Source organism: Babylonia areolata, chromosome 27 (assembly GCF_041734735.1).
Source record: "Babylonia areolata isolate BAREFJ2019XMU chromosome 27, ASM4173473v1, whole genome shotgun sequence".
NCBI lineage: Eukaryota > Metazoa > Mollusca > Gastropoda > Neogastropoda > Buccinidae > Babylonia > Babylonia areolata.
This window is the reverse complement of record NC_134902.1, coordinates 35,818,372-35,836,573: the sequence shown is the minus strand read 5'-3', so window position 1 is coordinate 35,836,573 and position 18,202 is coordinate 35,818,372. Positions and strand designations below refer to the sequence as shown.

Here is an 18,202-nt window from a genome sequence, read left to right as displayed (position 1 = left end):
ATGCAAGAAAGAGAGGTTTGTGTGTGTGTGTGTGTGTGTGTGTGTGTGTGTTTTGTATTTTTGCTTCCCCCCACTCATCAAAATATGTCTCAGGTAATTTTATCATGCATTTTCCCTTTTGCTTTCACAATTATAATGATATTTTTCGCTCCTTTATTATTATTTTTTCTTCTTCTGTTTTTGAAAAGAAAAAGAAGAAAAACACCCTTTTTTGTATGTATTTTTCCTCTCCCACCCCCACCCCCTAAAAAAAATTCTTTTGTTTTTTTTATTTTTACAATAAAGAAAATTACTTCCTGTATATGAAATCATAAGTACTCTTAACCAAGATAACTTGAAGAATTGAGAGCAAACTGCGAGCGTTACAGAACATGGAAAGAAACACACTATAGAATGTGAAGAAATGGTTTTCAATTAATGGAAAACTCAGTACAAGTATTTTTTTTTTTTTTAATTATGGTATTGAGAAAAATTGAAAATACTTGTGAGCAAAATGCATAATGAAGCATATTTCAGCTATTAGTTATTATGAATATATTTTCCAGAAGCAGATATGGTTGATTTTCCTGTGGGGAATACTAGCCAATCTGAATGTGTCAACAAACTGATTTATAGATAATATTTTTACCCCCAAATATGTCAATATGTCCTACTTTTCAAACTTGATGTGAACAAATATTGGTGGCAAAATTAGATTTGGAAACTGTTAGTGTATGGTTTGTTGCACAAGTATTTGATACTTGAGGGACATGAGAATCTGTCTTGTTTAGGAAATATCTGACTCTGAGTCTTAGAATTGCAGGAGGAAGTAATTTTTATCTGTGTCCAGGAATTGTCAGAGGAAGAAATCAGTCTCATAATTGTGAGAGGGAGTAATATCAGTGTCTCAAAATTGTCAGGGGAAGAAATGTGTTGTGTCTCAAAATTGTCAGGGAAGAAATGTGTTGTGTCTCAGAATTGTCAGAGGAAGAAATGACATTATTCTGTGCCTCAGAATTGCCAGAGGAGGGGGAGAAGAGGGGGGAAAGAAAGAAATAAAGGAAAAAAGAGAGAGACATAAGAAAGAGCTGATTTAGTCTTGAATGTTTTTGTGTCAGTCGTTCATTCATCACACCCATTAAAAAAGAAAAAAAAAGAAGTTAACATTCTGTTGCAGCAGTTTAAAGGGTAAAGCAAGTACACTCACAAAAAACACAGTGACTGATATTCTTTGGAGAGAAATTTTCACATGTATGCTCTCTCTCTCTCTCTGTCTCTCTCTCTCTCTCTCGCACACACACACACACGCGTGCGCGCATGCATGCACACATCAGTTAAAAACATGCTCAAGCTTGTGAGTTGTTCCTATTACAGTAATAGTTATGCTTCATTTTCATCATTACAGCTTGATGTAGATAGCATTTATTAACTCAGGCCAAATGCGCTTTGTTAAAAATTGTTCAGTAGTTAACACAGCATTGGAAAACTTCAGTCTGGTACATGTTTTTTGTGGTCGTTTTGTTTTTGTTTTTGTTTTTTTAATCCATGGTGAGGACTATAACAAGGGCATAATTCCATTCCCTGACACCCCCACTCACCAGTACCTGCTGCCCCCCCCCCCCCCCCCCCCCCCCCCCCCAATCCCCCCCACCTCCACAACTCACCCATCTTTCACCCAATTAAGTCACTTTTGCAGCAAATGACAAGTAATTCAAAGGCCAGTACAAGCTGGAATAGAGACTGGGAAATACACTACTGCTATCAACGTGTTCTAATAAATATAAATAGTTCTTTTATATGTTGATGTAACAAGGAAGATGTATTGAAATCTGTTTTCCCCGAAACCACTCAGTCAGAACAGTGGCATATGTGTGAACCCTAAATCATCAGGATGTAAAATGACAGTGGATTGGGAAGAACGTAGACATGCCACACAAGCAGAATGCGCACTTCCAAAATGCTTTATTTAGACAAAAATTAACTGACTGACAAAGTGGGTACAGCACTAGCCACACAAACGAGCCATGCCACCCCCCTCGCATTTCCAGTTGCTATCATCAAACTTCACTCTCAATGTTAAAACACAAGGGAAAGCAACGATATTGGTGCCTATTCCAACACCCCAGTTCATTACATAAGACTGGAAGCAAAAACTTGACTGCCAATTTTGTCCCTTATCAGTGTATACTGTGCAACAATCCTGTTAACACGAAATGTAGCAGAACATTTATAGGGTGCATGTATTTATATCTACTGTCCCTGAAAACTGTTTTGATGATAGAGAACTTGATCAGAACAGTGGGATGTGCAAAGCCTAAAATAAACAACTGTAAAAATTTGACAGAACAGTTTTTTTTTCTTTGTTATTTTTGTTATTGTCAATTTATTCAATAATTTGATGACATACTGTTTTTCTTTCTTTTTTTCCACCTCAAGTCCTATGCATGTTGGGATATGCTGCTGGTCAGGCATCTGCTTAGCAGATGTGGTGTAGCATATATGGATTTGTCTTAACTCTGTGACGCCTTCTTGAGAAACTGAACTGAACGGAACTGCTTGAAGGGGAGAAGTGAGAACATAGACTCACTGCTTCAGCAAAAAAATGCACTGATGTGGACCAAAAGATGTGAACCAGGAGTATGGGCACACTGCTAGAGATCCATGCTGCTGCCCCTCTCACACTAATGTTAAGATACAGTGTTGCTAACATCAACTTTTGTTCTCATTAAGCGATATGACACTTTTTAATGCAGATGTAAGAGGGTAGAGATATTCAATACAAGACAACACAACACAATACAGTACAATACACTACATTTACAAAACATTCAATCTTACATATGGATGAACATGATAAAAATTTAACTTAAAAAGTGAAAGGTTGAATTAAAACATGAAATGGTAAAACATAGCAGCTTGATTTATCACAAAGTAAAAGAAATTGTAACATGTATTTTAAAGAAAATCTATGAAGTGCTTTTTTCAAATAAGAGACACTATGATAAGATTTCATTATATTATTATAGAATTTAGGTGACAGTTTAAAAAAAAAATGATTTGAAACAAATAGCATACACAGGCACATGATGCATACAGAAAAACAGACACATCACATAGTGTTATGATACATGCACAACCAGCATTCTTGTACACAAAGATGAGCAGACAAGACTTATCAACGTGAAACACAAGGTTGAAGTACAATGTACTCGTGCATCACACAGAGCAAAATGAAAATATTTTCTTTAAAATTGATTAGAAACGAATCACGAATGTTGCTTTCAACCCACTCCCTAACCCCTTTCAACCAGTCATGATACCTTATCCAGAATGTCAACACCTTAATTTCAGCCAGTCATGATACCTTATTAAGACTGTCAATGCCTCAATTTCAACCAGACATGATACCTTATCAAGACCGTCAACGCCTCAATTTCAACCAGACATGATACCTTATCAAGACTGTCAATGCCTCAATTTCAACCAGACATGATACCTTATCAAGACCGTCAACGCCTCAATTTCAACCAGACATGATACCTTATCAAGACCGTCAATGCCTCAATTTCAACCAGACATGATACCTTATCAAGACTGTCAACGCCTTAATTTCAACCAGACAAAATACCTTATCAAGACTGTCAGCACCTTAATTTCAACCAGACATGATACCTTATCAAGACTGTCAACAACGTAATTTCAACTAGACATGATACCTTATCAAGACTGTCAACGCCTGAATTTCAACCAGACATGATACCTTATGAAGACTGTCAACACCTTAATTTCAACCAGACATGATACCTTATCAAGACTGTCAACATCTTTGAACAAGACATGATGCCTTGACAAGACTGTCAACACCTTTCAACCAGACATGATACCTTGACAAGACTGTCAACACCTTTCAACCAGACATGATACCTTGACAAGACTGTCAACACCTTAATTTCAACCAGACATGAAACATTGTCAAGACTGTCAACACCTTTCAACCAGACATGATGCCTTTACATGACTGTCAACACCTACATTTCAATCATACATGATACCTTATCAAGACTGTCAACACCTTAGTTTCAACCAGACATTAGACCTTATCAAGACTATCAACCAGACATGATGCTTTATCAAAACTGTTGACACCTTTCAACCAGACATGATGCTTTATCAAAACTGCTGACACCTTTCAACCAGACATGATGCTTTATCAAAACTGCTGACACCTTTCAACCAGACATGATGCTTTATCAAAACTGCTGACACCTTTCAACCAGACATGATGCTTTATCAAAACTGTTGACACCTTTCAACCAGACATGATGCTTTATCAAAACTGCTGACACCTTTCAACCAGACATGATGCTTTATCAAAACTGCTGACACCTTTCAACCAGACATGATGCTTTATCAAAACTGCTGACACCTTTCAACCAGACATGATGCTTTATCAAAACTGCTGACACCTTTCAACCAGACATGATACTGTATCAAGATTGTCAACACCTTAATTTCAAACAGACATGATACCTTATCAAGACTGTCAGCACCTTAATTTCAACCAGACATGATACCTTATCAAGACTGTCAACACCTTAATTTCAACCAGACATGATACCTTATCAAGACTGTCAACACCTTAATTTCAACCAGACATGATACTGTATCAAGACTGTCAACACCTTAATTTAAACCAGACATGATACTGTATCAAGACTGTCAACACCTTAATTTCAACCAGACATGATACCTTATCAAGACTGTCAACACTTTAATTTCAAGCAGACATGATACTGTATCAAGACTGTCAACACCTTAATTTCAACCAGACATGATACCAAGACTGTCAACACCTTAATTTCAACCAGACATGATACCTTATCAAGACTGTCAACACTGTAATTTCAGTCAGACATGATACCTTATCAAGACTGTCAGCACCTTAATTTCATCCAGACATGATACCTTATCAAGACTGTCAACACTGTAATTTCAGTCAGACATGATACCTTATGAAGACTGTCAGCACCTTAATTTCATCCAGACATGATACCTTATGAAGACTGTCTACACTTTAATTTCAAGCAGACATGATACTGTGTCAAGACTGTCAACACCTTAATTTCAACCAAACATGATACCAAGACTGTCAACACCTTAATTTCAACCAGACATGATACCTTATCAAGACTGTCAACACTGTAATTTCAGTCAGACATGATACCTTATCAAGACTGTCAGCACCTTAATTTCATCCAGACATGATACCTTACGAAGACTGTCAACACTTTAATTTCAACCAGACATGATACTGCATCAAGACTGTCAACACCTTAATTTCAACCAGACATGATACTGTATCAAGACTGTCAATGCCTTAATTTCAACCAGACATGATACCTTATCAAGACTGTCAGCACCGTAATTTCAACCAGACAGGATACTTTATCAAGACTGTCAACACCTTAATTTCAACCAGACATGATACCTTATCAAGACTGTCAACACCTTAATTTCAACCAGACATGATACCTTATCAAGACTGCCAGCGGAAAGGGGAGAGGGAGACCAGTGGAGAACCGATACGCAAGGCAGCTCAGAATCCACAGTCGCTCAGGAAGACAGCAATGCCAACACCACGGGTAATGTAACAACCTTCATAATTGTTCCAAGACTGGTCAAGGACTTTGAAACAGATGTTTGTGTTTTAGACTTTTGAGTTCGAGCATGTGAGTGAGTGTGGATGAGAGCAGGTGTAATGTTGGTGAAGATAGGTGGAAAGTAGTATGAACATGGTAATTCGACTGACGCTTGTGGTTTTCATTCTGTCTTAGCTGCTTGATGTCGTTTGTGGTCTATGGCTTTCTGTGTTATGTGTGCATGTAGCTGATAGTTTGTTTTATTTTGTTTGTGTACTTGTATACATTTTCTGATTATCAGGATTAGCATTGGATGCTTTTGAAATGTATTTCATTACAGCATCATATTTGCCAGTCTAAGGATGCTGTTGAATGTATTTTATTCAGTTGTCTTGATTTTTTTTTTTCTGAACATATATAAGGCTTAGCATAAGGATGCTGTTAAATGTATTTTACGAAGAGAGTCAGATATACATATTTTATTATGCTGTTGAATGTATTTTATTTATTTTTGTCTTATATATAAGGTATGCATTCTTAAAACCAAATTTGAATGGAATCTTTTCACTTGTTGTAATATACCTTTTTCTCATTAAGATTCATTGCCAGCATGTAGCCCGCTGTATTATATAATGGCATTACTCACCAAATTAGGGACATTACTTAATTGGTTACGAGCACCAGAAGTGGGATAATGCTTCCTTTTGACTGGGAAACATGCACTTTGCAGATGTTTATTGAAAGCATAGGACACTTTTGTGCTGTTTGTTAAGTTAGAAATAATAGGGCATTGCTCTTATTATTGCATTTTGTAACTTGATTGATGAATCATGGTAAATCTGCATTTGGAACCATGAATAGTTTCAGTTTCAGTATCCTCATCTTCTCATAAACCAAACACACTTATCAGGCCTTGACATGTTCAATGGTAAAGGAAAAATAAGTGAATCAAAACTGTCTAAATTTCATAAACGTATATTATAGTGGGGAATATATGAAATTTAATGTTTCATTCAAGCATTTCATACTTTTTTCCCCGGAGCACAAGAATCATTGAACATAATCCTGACGGGCGCAATAGCCGAGTGGTTAAAGCGTTGGACTGTCAATCTGAGGGTCCCGGGTTTGAATCACGGTGACGGCACCTGGTGGGTAAAGGGTGGAGATTTTTACAATCTCCCAGGTCAACATATGTGCAGACCTGCTAGTGCCTGAACCCTCTTCATGTGTATATGCAAGCAGAAGATCAAATACGCACGTTAAAGATCCTGTAATCCATGTCAGCGTTCGGTGGGTTATGGAAACAAGAACATACCCAGCATGCACACCCCCGAAAACGGAGTATGGCTGCCTACATGGCGGGGTAAAAACGGTCATACACGTAAAAGCCCACTTGTGTGCATATGAGTGAACTCAGAAGAAGAAGAACATAATCCTTAAAAAATGTGGACAGTATATGGTCCTCTTTTAATTCTTGTAAAAAATGAAGACATGCAAAGGAGCCTGATGGAACACCAACAGCTTTTGTATCATTATCTTTTTCTGCTTCATCTTTTTCATCTTCTTCTTCTCCTTCAGCGTCTATGGAATGCAACTCTCATTTTCACTTATTGGTATGAATGGGCTGTTAAATGTATGACTTCAGGGGTGTGCATGCTGGGTATGCTCTTGTTTCCATGACCTAGCCAAACACTGACTGGATCTTTGACATGCATATTTAATCTTCTGCATACATATGCACATAAAGGGGGTTCAGGTTTGCACATCTGTTGACCTGGGATATTGAAAAAAAAAATCTCCATCTTAACCCTCAGATTGAAAGACCATGGCTTTAACAGGTCAGTTCTTGTGCCTGTCTTGACCCCATTAACTCTTGCAGAAAATAAAGACCTGTGTAGGAGCCTGGCCCAGGATTTGAACCCAGGACCCTCAGATTGATAGTCCAAGGCTTTAAACACTCTGTTGCGGCGCCTGTCATGACCCCTTTACCTCTTGCAGAGAACGAAGACGTGCGTGTGAGCCTCATGAACCTGGGTGAAGACAAGGTCAAGGCTGTGGAAGTGGGCATCAGAGACCCTGAGGATCACAAGTGGCCCACAGGCTGGCTGACCCAGTACCTGCAGCTCACCCTGCGAACCTTCCGCCAGTCCCGCACCCGCATCCTGAGCAAGCTGAAGATCATAGAGTCAGTGGTGCTGTGCGTGCTGGTGTCTCTGGTGTGGTTCCAGCTGCCCCGCACGGAGGAGACGCTGCGGGACAGAATGGGTGTGGTATGTACTGTGCAGTCAGTGTATGTACGTACAATCAGTATTGCACAACAATCAATAGAGATAGGTGTGCTCAGGGATAGAATGGGTGTGGTATGTACTGTGCAGTCAGTGTATGTACGTACAATCAGTATTGCACAACAATCAATAGAGACAGGTGTGCTCGGGGACAGAATGGGTGTGATATGTTTGCAGTCAGTGTATGTACGTACAATCAGTATAGCACAACAATCAATAGAGATAGGTGTGCTCAGGGACAGAATGGGTGTGATATGTTTTCAGTCAGTGTATGTACGTACAATCAGTATTGCACAACAATCAATAGAGATAGGTGTGCTCTAGGACAGAATGGGTGTGATATGCACTGTGCAGTCAGTGTATGTACGTACAATCAGTATAGCACAACAATCAATAGAGATAGGTGTGCTCGGGGACAGAATGGGTGTGATATGCACTGTGCAGTCAGTGTATGTATGTACAATCAGTATAGCACAACAATCAATAGAGATAGGTGTGCTGGGGGACAGAATGGGTGTGGTGTGTATTGTGTGCTGTGGATGAATAATCAACATTTGATAACAGTCAGTATAAATAGATGTGCTTCGGGAAAGAATGGGTGTGGTATGTAAGGCACTTCCCGGACATACGTATGTGGAGTGATGGCCTACAGGTGACGCGTCCGCCTAGGAAGTGAGAGAATCTGAGCACGCTGGTTCGAATCACGGCTCAGCCGCCGATATTTTCTCCCCCTCCATTAGACCTTGAGTGGTGGTCTGGACGCTAGTCATCTGGATGAGACAATAAACCAAGGTCCAGTGTGCAGCATGCACTTAGCACACGTAAAAGAACCCAAGGCAACAAAAGGGTTGTTTCTGGCAAAATTCTGTAGACAAATCCACTTCGATAGGAAAAACAAATAAAACTGCACGCAGGAAAAAACGGGTGGCGCTGTAGTATAGCGACGCGCTCTCCCTGGGGAGAGCAGCCCGAATTTCACACAGAGAAATCTGTTGTGATAAAAAAAGAAATGCAGTTACAATCAGTACTGGACAACAATCAATATAGACTGGTGTGCTCCAGAACGGAATTGGTGTGGTATGTAAGGCGCTTTTTAGACGTACAATCAGTATTAGACACCAGCAATCATTATTGATGGGTGTGCTCCAGAACGGAATTGGTGTGGTATGTATGGCACTTCTCAGACGTACAATCAATATTAGACACCAACAGTCATGTGTGTGCTCCAGAACGAAATTGGTGTGGTATGTAAGGCACTTCTCAGACGTACAGTCCGTATTGGCCAACAATATATACAGGTAAGTGTGCTCTGCACATGCTGGTAGTTGACTGGTATGTAAGGCATGTCTCAGATGTAGAGTCAGTACTGGACAACAATCAGTACAGATGGGTGTGCTCCACACATGCAGGCAGCTCAGTGTTGAAAGCCTCACTCTGACCTCATTGCCTTCTTCTTTGACCTGATCTTTAGCTGTGCGCCTGCTGATTATTTAGACAAGAAATGTGATGGCACCGATAGTACATGTGAGCGATTGTTATAGAAAGCAAGTTGGATGTGATATCACATAGAAAAAAAGGAAAGACAATTTTTGAAAATAGTAAGGTGGGCCTAGACATATCGAGACTCAACAAAATTTCATTAAATCACTGTAGAGAGTCACATTCATCAACTTTGTCATCTTCCACTTAGCTCTGCGTGCTTGTTTCTGGGACAGTTGGTAACATGCACAATACTGCATTCAAAAACCACTTCTGCATTTCTTCTTGCATGATTTAGTTCATGGTTGTTAAGTCATGATGGCAGTAATACCATGTCCTATCAATGTTATTGTTGAATTGGTGTTGGTCACTTATGCCAAGGGAAGCAACTACATGAGAAAACGTTGTGACATTTCTTGCAGAAAAAAAAAGACAAAAAAAAAGAGTTACTTTAAAAGGGTACAAGAAAATGCTAAGCACACACACACACACACACGCACCTACACACACACACACACACACACACACATGCGCACACACACACACCACACCACACACAAACCACACCATACACACACTTCCATGGAGATAACCTGGAAAATGTGGCACAAACCTTTTTTGGTCGTCTAAGTTGTGCTATTTAAATGATTTTGATCTCCAGTGATTTTCCTCAAATAGTGTTGTAATGAACAGTCATAACCGATACTGTTTCATCATTGTTTGTTTCAGATTTTTTTCACCATCATCCACTGGGGATTTACACCACTCTTTGACGCAGTTTCATCATGTGAGTTTCTCCCAGTTCTTTGACTTTTTCATTTTACCATCTCAGTGGCCTTACACCCATGCCCCACATCTCGCCACATACATAGCCACACCCAGCCTTGTTTGTGGCAATCCCAGTGTTGGCAGTCCGCAAGGACGGGCGCAGTAGCCGAGTGGTTAAAGCGTTGGACTGTCAATCTGAGGGTCCCGGGTTCAAATCATGGTGACGGCGCCTGGTGGGTGAAGGGTGGAGATTTTTACGATCTCCCAGGTCAACATATGTGCAGACCTGCTAGTGCCTGAACCCCCTTCATGTGTATATGCAAGCAGTAGATCAAATACACACGTTAAAGATCCTGTAATCCATGTCAGCGTTCGGTGGGTTATGGAAACAATAACATATCCAGCATGCACACCCCCGAAAACGGAGTATGGCTGCCTACATGGCGGGGTAAAAACGGTCATACACGTAAAAGCCCACTCGTGTGCATACGAGTGAACGTGGGAGTTGCAGCCCACGAACGAAGAAGAAGAAGAAGGCAGTCCGCAGGGATCTATCGATGTTAGGTGGCCAGGAGGCCACATACTAGAGAAGACCTCTGCTCTTTGGCTTTGTTCATTTCACATCAAATCATGTGGCTGAACATGATCTTTTTCTTTGGCTGCAAATCAGAAAGAATCCACTACTCAAGCAAGGAGAAATTACCTATTGCTTGGCAGGGACGTTTTAACAAAAAAAAGGACACGTCTCTCAATAACCAACTTGAGCAGAACAAGGCAAGAAAAACCAGGCAAATTGATAAAACAAAAGGTGCAAAATTGTTTTAAAATCTGCACTTTATGACCCCAAAGGCTGTGTCTTCTTCGTTTTAAAGTGCAGATTCGCAGCCAAGAGTGGGTAGCAAGCCCGATGAGCACTCCCAAGTGCGAAACAGCTGTCGCTTGCTGTGCAGATCAACCTTCCTTTTTAATTGGAGGTACTTAGGACCAGCATGAGCAAATGAGAGCTTTTTAAACCACCACCCACCCCAAACACAAATACAGTTTTAAAGGTTAAAGAATTAACCAAGACTGTTTTTTTGGTGTGTACTCCATTCCAATATGCAAAGGCATCTGGGCCGGGAATTAATATTTATTCTATATATATATATATATATATATATGTGTGTGTGTGTGTGTGTGTGTGTGTGTGTGTGTGTGTGTGTGTGTGTGTGTAAAAGCACACACTCAAGGCCTGATAAGCGTGTTGGGTTATGCTACTGTCATGCATCTACTTAGCAGGTATGGTTCAGCGTATATGGAAATGTCTAAAAGCAGTGGCGTCTCCTTTGGAAAGTGAAACTGAATCAGCCCTCCTCTTCTTCTTGTCTGCCTGTCATCAGTGATTTTTGTGTCCACTGATTGTTTTTTCGTTTATGCCTCTCAGACAGACAGCACGAAAGGACCAAGCTGACCTGGCATTGTCGTCAGAGCGTTGTCATGTTGTTCATTTGCTGTCACTCCTGGTTGATGTTTACATGGTCTGATATGATGACAGATATGTTTTGTTGTACAGATATGAATCTTGTTTACTGTGTGGACCATGCCCTACAAAAAGCAACATATGTAATGACATGTTCATGAATTTAGACAAGTTTGGTAATGTTTTTTTATGGTCAGCAGTGGTGTGTTTTTTGTTTTGTTGTTGTTGTTTTATTCCTAAATGACATCTGTTTTGGGATCTGAAACACATCCCAGTTCCTCTTGTATTTTTTAACCATTTTCTCTAGTCCTCTTCAGCACCAAGTCACTACCATAGTGCAACTATCATTTCTCCCACATTATTGTGGGTTCATGTGTTTTTTGCCATTTCTCTGGTGGTTAGAGACACACTTTTAGGTTGGCCTGAAAACTGGTCATTTGTATCTTGGCAAAAGGAATTTCTGTACCCTTGGCACAAGGATGGAGGGAGCGGAGGAAGTGGAGGAGGCGGTGGGTTGGCGTTGTTGAGAGGGCCAGGAGTAGAGGGCCCAGAGTGTCAGCGAATCGATTGCGATCATGCCATAATTTTAGCACGATCGCCCAATCGAGCTACATAATTATGTGACCTGGTTGGAGACATAATTTGACAAAAAACAAGACCACCAGAGAATCGACAGACAGGCAGAAAATACAAAAAAACTTATGAAGAGCACAGGAACAGGAGTCATGATGGCTGCCGGAAAAAGAAGGCGCTAGCCAGCAGGACAAAGGGGAGGTTACCTACTTCCGGGAGGTTATCGGCCGTAGTACTTTTTTTTTCTCCACACAGGCGGATAGTAGTTTGCACAGGACAGGAATGTCAGACCCCTGCCGGAGTCTGCACTAGTTGGGTCACGGTAAGTATGTCTAATTAAAAATGAATTTCTGTACCCTTGGCACAGGGATCTTGAGATGGGGTAGTGTAACAATGTATTTGTTGGATAACTTTATTAAAATGGACGCTTTCGTTAGCTGTGCATTGTAGTTTCCAGATTCACAAGCTATGTATCCCAGTTTCCAGTCTGTCTGAACAGCTTTTTAATTCATGCCTCATAGTTTCCAATCTGTCAAACTGTGTATCTATTTTTGTGGTACATATTGTGCAGGTCTTGTTGGCTGTAACTCAAATTTTTCTCCAAGTGTGCCTGTACACGTATGACATTAAGGCAGCCATATTCCATTTTGGGGACGAGGTAGGGTTTGGTTGGTGCATGCTGAGTGTGTTTCCATAACCCATCAAGCACTGAGACAAATTACACAAACATCTTTCATGTTCATTAGAAAATGTACTCAGCATGTATAATCACTTGATGGGAGGGCTAAAGCATTAGCAAGCCGGTATGTGAGTTGACCAGGGAGACTGGAATGATCTTCTCCGCCCCTGACTCACTGGTACCAAGATCTCTTCAGGTTCAGACCGTGAACCTTTGGGACATAAATCTATGTGACCTGGCTTTTTCTCACTTCATTTTTTGTAATGTTTGTATTGGGGCTTCTTAAATAAGATGTTGTGCAAGTAAGATGGCAGTGATGGTAATGATAATGATAGTAAAATATGAAACTATTGGTAATATGATATATATATATATATATGTTGGTAATGATAGTGATAAAGCACAGTACCAACAACAGTGATCAGTGATGACAATGGCCGAGATCACTTGTTCCAGTTCCAATGGAGAAGGTGATCATCCACAAGGAGAGAAGTGCGGGATGGTATCGTCTCTCCGCCTACTACCTGGCCAAGATGACCAGTGAACTGCCCCTCATCATCGTGCAGCCGGCCATCTTTGTCGTCGTGTCGTACTGGTGCGTGGGACTGAATGGTGTCCTGGCCTTCTTTGGCACCTGCCTCACCATCATCATCAACGCCATGACTGGTCAGGTGTGTCCTCGTTAATTTGATTTTTTTCCTTTCCTTTTTCCGATGATTCCACCCTGTACCCCCTCAATCCTTTCAATGAGGGTTCTCTTCTGTTAGTACACATGAATCATAAAATAACTGCATACCTCCATTGTCAGGAAAATGATGATTCTGGTAACAGTACTGTTACTGCATCGATCGCAGGTATTGCTGAAAAATATCTGGAGGCCTGTCCAGCACATCGGGTTTGTGGGAAGAGCAGGCATCTGCTCCCCTTTCATGATTGAGTTTTTAAAGATATTTTTACAGTAGATATAGTGGAGTGTATATGGATCATTATGCACACTTTGATACTACCTTGAAACAAACTGAATAACTATGCCACCATGGGTTTGTAAATAATCATAATGATGATTGTCACGAACAGTATGATGTACCAGAAGGAAATGTGCAACTGTCGGTAAGAACAACTGCAACAAAATACAGTTGCATGAATAATCTTTTTAAAATTTTTATTCTGTCGTAGCTGACCACTTAGGCTATACCAGTATTATCAGTATCCATTAACACTGATGCTCTTGAAGCTATGACTCGCCTTCTCTCCTCTCTGTTTCAGTTTCAGTTTCAGTAGCTCAAAGAGGCATCACTGCGTTCAGACAGATCCATATACGCTACACCACATCTGCCAAGCAGATGCCTGACCAGCAGCATAACCCAACACGCTTAGTCAGACCTTGAGAGAAAAAAAAAAGGAAAAAAAAGGGTGAATAAATAATAGATAAGCTTACATAAATAAATAATAATTATAATATAAAAAAAGGTAGTAGTAGTAGTAATAATAATAATAATTAAAAAGAAAAGAAAAAAGACAACAATGATAATAAATAAGCAAATAAATGTAAAACATGAAGACACACATTCACCCATACACCCACACATGCATAACAGATATGCGCCAAGCATTCAGTTTCTGTGATCCTAAACAGTAGTAAACACACACAAAACTAAAACCTAAAATAACACTGAAACCTGTCTGTGAGTTGCACCAGTCCAGGATTGAACCCTTGATTCTTTAACAATTTCTGAACCGTGGATGTACTGTTTATTACTGTAAGAAAGAACTTGAATACTCAGAGTTCAGTTCTATGTGCCTGAATTTTATCGGTCTGTCTTTGCATTGTGGCACTGTCTTTGTCCGTCAGATATTTAAGTTCAAGGAAAAATGATGCTGACTGGAAAACATGTGCTTTCATGGTATGAATAAAGTTTGGTTTAACATCCATTCACAAAAATTGTGATAACAGACAACATCCCTTCCCGCATCCTCTCAACCCCCCCTCCCCTCCGCCCCCTCATCCACCCCCCACCCCCACCCTACTTTGCAAACCAGCTGGTCCAAGTATGAAAACAATGACTGATAATATTGTATGTCTACACACATTTTAACATTCTTTTTCAGAATCTTGACAGACTCTTAACAACCATGTAATGGACCAGACTGACTGTGTGAATGTTGCTTTCTTTCTCTTGCAGAGTATAGGGCTGCTGATGGGTATAGCCTGCATGGATTTTCGAAAGGCAATGGCCATCGCTACGATTTTCATGATGAGCATCATGCTTCTGGGTAAGGCCATCATTATAACCTGCAGTCACAGTAGGATGATGGAAGTTACTATAGAATGCCAGTCTGTGCAAGGATCATTTGGATGATAGCCCTGCATACCTGGGTTGAGTTGCATATGGGATCTTTGATTTGATTTGATATAGATACTTACGTAGCGCCCATCCTCAGTTGCTTGGAGACCAAGCTTTTAGTGCTTCACAAACTCAGGGTCATTTGCACAACAGGCTGCACCTGAGTAGAGCTGACTGATGGCTCCCATTGTGAGCTAATCATTCGTTTCCTGTGTCAATCAGATTTCACTCACGCACAATACACACTCAGATAGACATGTAACATTTTACGTGCATGACTGTTTTGTTTATTCACCCTGCCATGTAGGCAGCCATACTCCATTTTCAGGGGTGTACATGTTCTTGTTTCCATAACCCAATGAACACTGACATGGATTACAGGATCTTTAACATGCCTGTTTGATCTACGTGTGTATACACATGAAGGGGGTTCAGGCACTAGCAGGTCTGCACATATGTTGACCTGGGAGATTGGAAAAATCTCCAACCTTTACCTACCAGGCGCCGTTACTGAGATTAGAACCTGGGACCCTCAGATTGAAAGTCCAGTGCTTGAACCACTATTGAACCAGCTATTGTGCCTGTCGCAGCGCTAAGTTTGCTTAATGTTAAAAATTTTCCTCTGTCTGTTGTTATGGATCTAAACACATTAAAAATTAAACCCAAGTCTAAGTTAATTCCATAGACTTTAAGAACATTTCTGTCTCATAGTTTTGTTTGTACTGACTCAGTAGTACACACTGATCAGAGTTATGGACCACAACTTATAAACTTCCCATGTATGATTTCAGCCCACATATTGATTTCAGTTAGAACTGTTATCCACATTGTTCTCGATCACACATTACCGTTTCCATGTCTGTTCTCAACACACAGCTGATGAAAGGAAGGAAAAGAAAAAAAAACTGGTGTAAGTGCAGTGCTGACAAGAGTGGACGTGTGGTGTGCAGGTGGGTTCTACACACGCAATCTGCCCTTCTGGCTGGACTGGCTCAAGTACCTGTCATTCCTCCACTTCTCCTTCCACTCTGCCATGGTGCTCGAGTTCACGGACGCCCCCCCAATCCAGTGTGCTGCCTCCCCCAACGCCTCCCAGTTCCCCCAGTGCCTGCAGCCCAACGTCACCCATGTGTCTTCCCAGGACGTGCTGGGCTTCTATCACATGGATCTGACTTTCTGGCAGTACCTGCTGCCGCTCTTTCTGTTCATTCTTGTTGGAAGGCTGGCGGGGTACTTGGTGCTTCGCTTCATTTTTCGGCCGCGGTTTGGTTGATGGTGATGCTGTTTGTGTCAGTGAATTTTTAGGGGCGGTATGTTTGCTGATGATGTGTTTTATGGGTGTATGTTTGTCAAGGTGTTAAATGGACATGAAGTTTGTCAAGGTATTTTCTTTTTCATTGAAGTGTTTTTTTATGAGCGTGATGTTTGTCAAGTTTTAAGTGTTTGTCAAGGTGTTTAATGGGTGTGATGCAAGGTGTTTTATGGGCATGTTGTCTGAGAACTGAGTAACCAAAATCATTGGATGGAGGTGGGAAGAAACCTGTATGCTTTGTGTTGAATCTGACAAAATCAGAATCTACATAGTTTTCCAGCATGCATTATGGGATTGTTTTCAGTGTGGACTGGGCCTATGTGAACGAAACCTGTGTTAATCCGGGTCACATGCAGTGAACCCAAGGATGCTGGTGTTATGCTTGCTGTTAAGTCGAGGTGCTGTACCCTCAAGTTCTTTTATCAGTACTGACAATGTACATCAGTTTGGTTTTTTCAAACTCTTCTCCAACTTTTTATCATTTATTGATTATATGTACCATAGGGAGCCAAGACAATGTATCAATTTGTCAAATGTATAAATACATGGTCTAAATAATACTCAGCTTATTCGTTGCCAAAGTAACAAATCTTGTGATGAACACTATCAAATAAACAGGTTCTATTATTCTAAAACAACTGTTTTAGTCTGAGCTTCGATGGAGAGAGATGTTTTTATTTGTTTTCAAAATAAAGAGAAGACAAAACGGTTGCGGTCCAGTTATTTTGCATTTGTTATTTCCCTTGAATTCAAGTTTGAAATTTATATATTAACTTAAACTATTAAAGGCCCAGCGTTACGGTTCAAGACCCCGTTTCAGTACATGTTGAAGAGTACTTTACTCTGGATTTTTCCTCGATAAATCCACCCAGTTGTGAATGGGTACCAGACTGGCTGGGGAAGGTCAAAACAGCAGAGGGAGAGCATTGGGCCCAGTGAAAGGCTATAGGACCTGTAACCTTTTATACATAGGTTTGACTGCCCAATTTTCCCCCATGCAGATGTGGTGTGTGCCACCTGAGTATGCACTGCATGCCCTACACAAATGTGTGCACACAGCACTGTTTATGTGTGAAGAGAAGGGGAATTTTATAACTATGATCATGTAACTGCTTGTTAATGTCGTGATCTGTGTAGTCAAATAGACACGAGTTCCTGACACAGAACCCACATTCCTTTCCAGAATTTCATCCAAGCGAAACTGAAGTATTGTAGATGGGAAATCAAATATGTTCTGTCTGATACTGTTAACTTAGTCAAGATTCTCCGAGATGGAGCATGGTATCATGTGATCCATGATTAATCATAACAAGAAAAAGTAGTACGCCTGATGTAGACAGGGTAATGACTTCTTGAGGGCAGGATAATTTTACTATCTATGACATGCAAATTGTTCTCTGGCCTTTATTTGGTAGTGTTAGTATGTACTGGTACTATTGTGTACAAAAATGTACTGAGTTTCATTATGATGAAAAGGTCAATATCTAAAGCATGTCCCTCTTTTGTGAATTGACTGTCTTGAGCCTTCTTACTTTTGTCTACCAGTGGTTTCAGTCACAATAACGATCTGTTGTCAAGACTTGAGGATTGGATGTACATCGAACCACTGTGGTACAGCATATGTACTCAGACTAATACCAAGGAATTTCCTGTGATAATCTTCAGTATGTTTCCCCCCCATAAA

At 40.4% G+C, this 18,202-nt stretch overlaps 1 protein-coding gene across 11 annotated transcripts in view; it reads left to right on the top strand.

Moving 5' to 3' along the window:
* The window catches only part of LOC143301001 (uncharacterized), a 54,880-nt gene extending 37,008 nt beyond the window's left edge, over nucleotides 1-17,872 (top strand). For all 11 annotated transcript variants that reach the window (XM_076614988.1, XM_076614985.1, XM_076614981.1 and 8 more), the window contains exons 10-15: nucleotides 5,503-5,621; nucleotides 7,617-7,888; nucleotides 10,112-10,169; nucleotides 13,318-13,532; nucleotides 15,045-15,135; nucleotides 16,157-17,872. In XM_076614988.1, coding sequence (XP_076471103.1) covers nucleotides 5,503-5,621; nucleotides 7,617-7,888; nucleotides 10,112-10,169; nucleotides 13,318-13,532; nucleotides 15,045-15,135; nucleotides 16,157-16,479 — 1,078 coding nt within the window. In that variant the 3' untranslated portion in view covers nucleotides 16,480-17,872. The remainder of the gene's footprint in view (nucleotides 1-5,502; nucleotides 5,622-7,616; nucleotides 7,889-10,111; nucleotides 10,170-13,317; nucleotides 13,533-15,044; nucleotides 15,136-16,156) is intronic.
* Nucleotides 17,873-18,202: the final 330 nt, after the last annotated feature.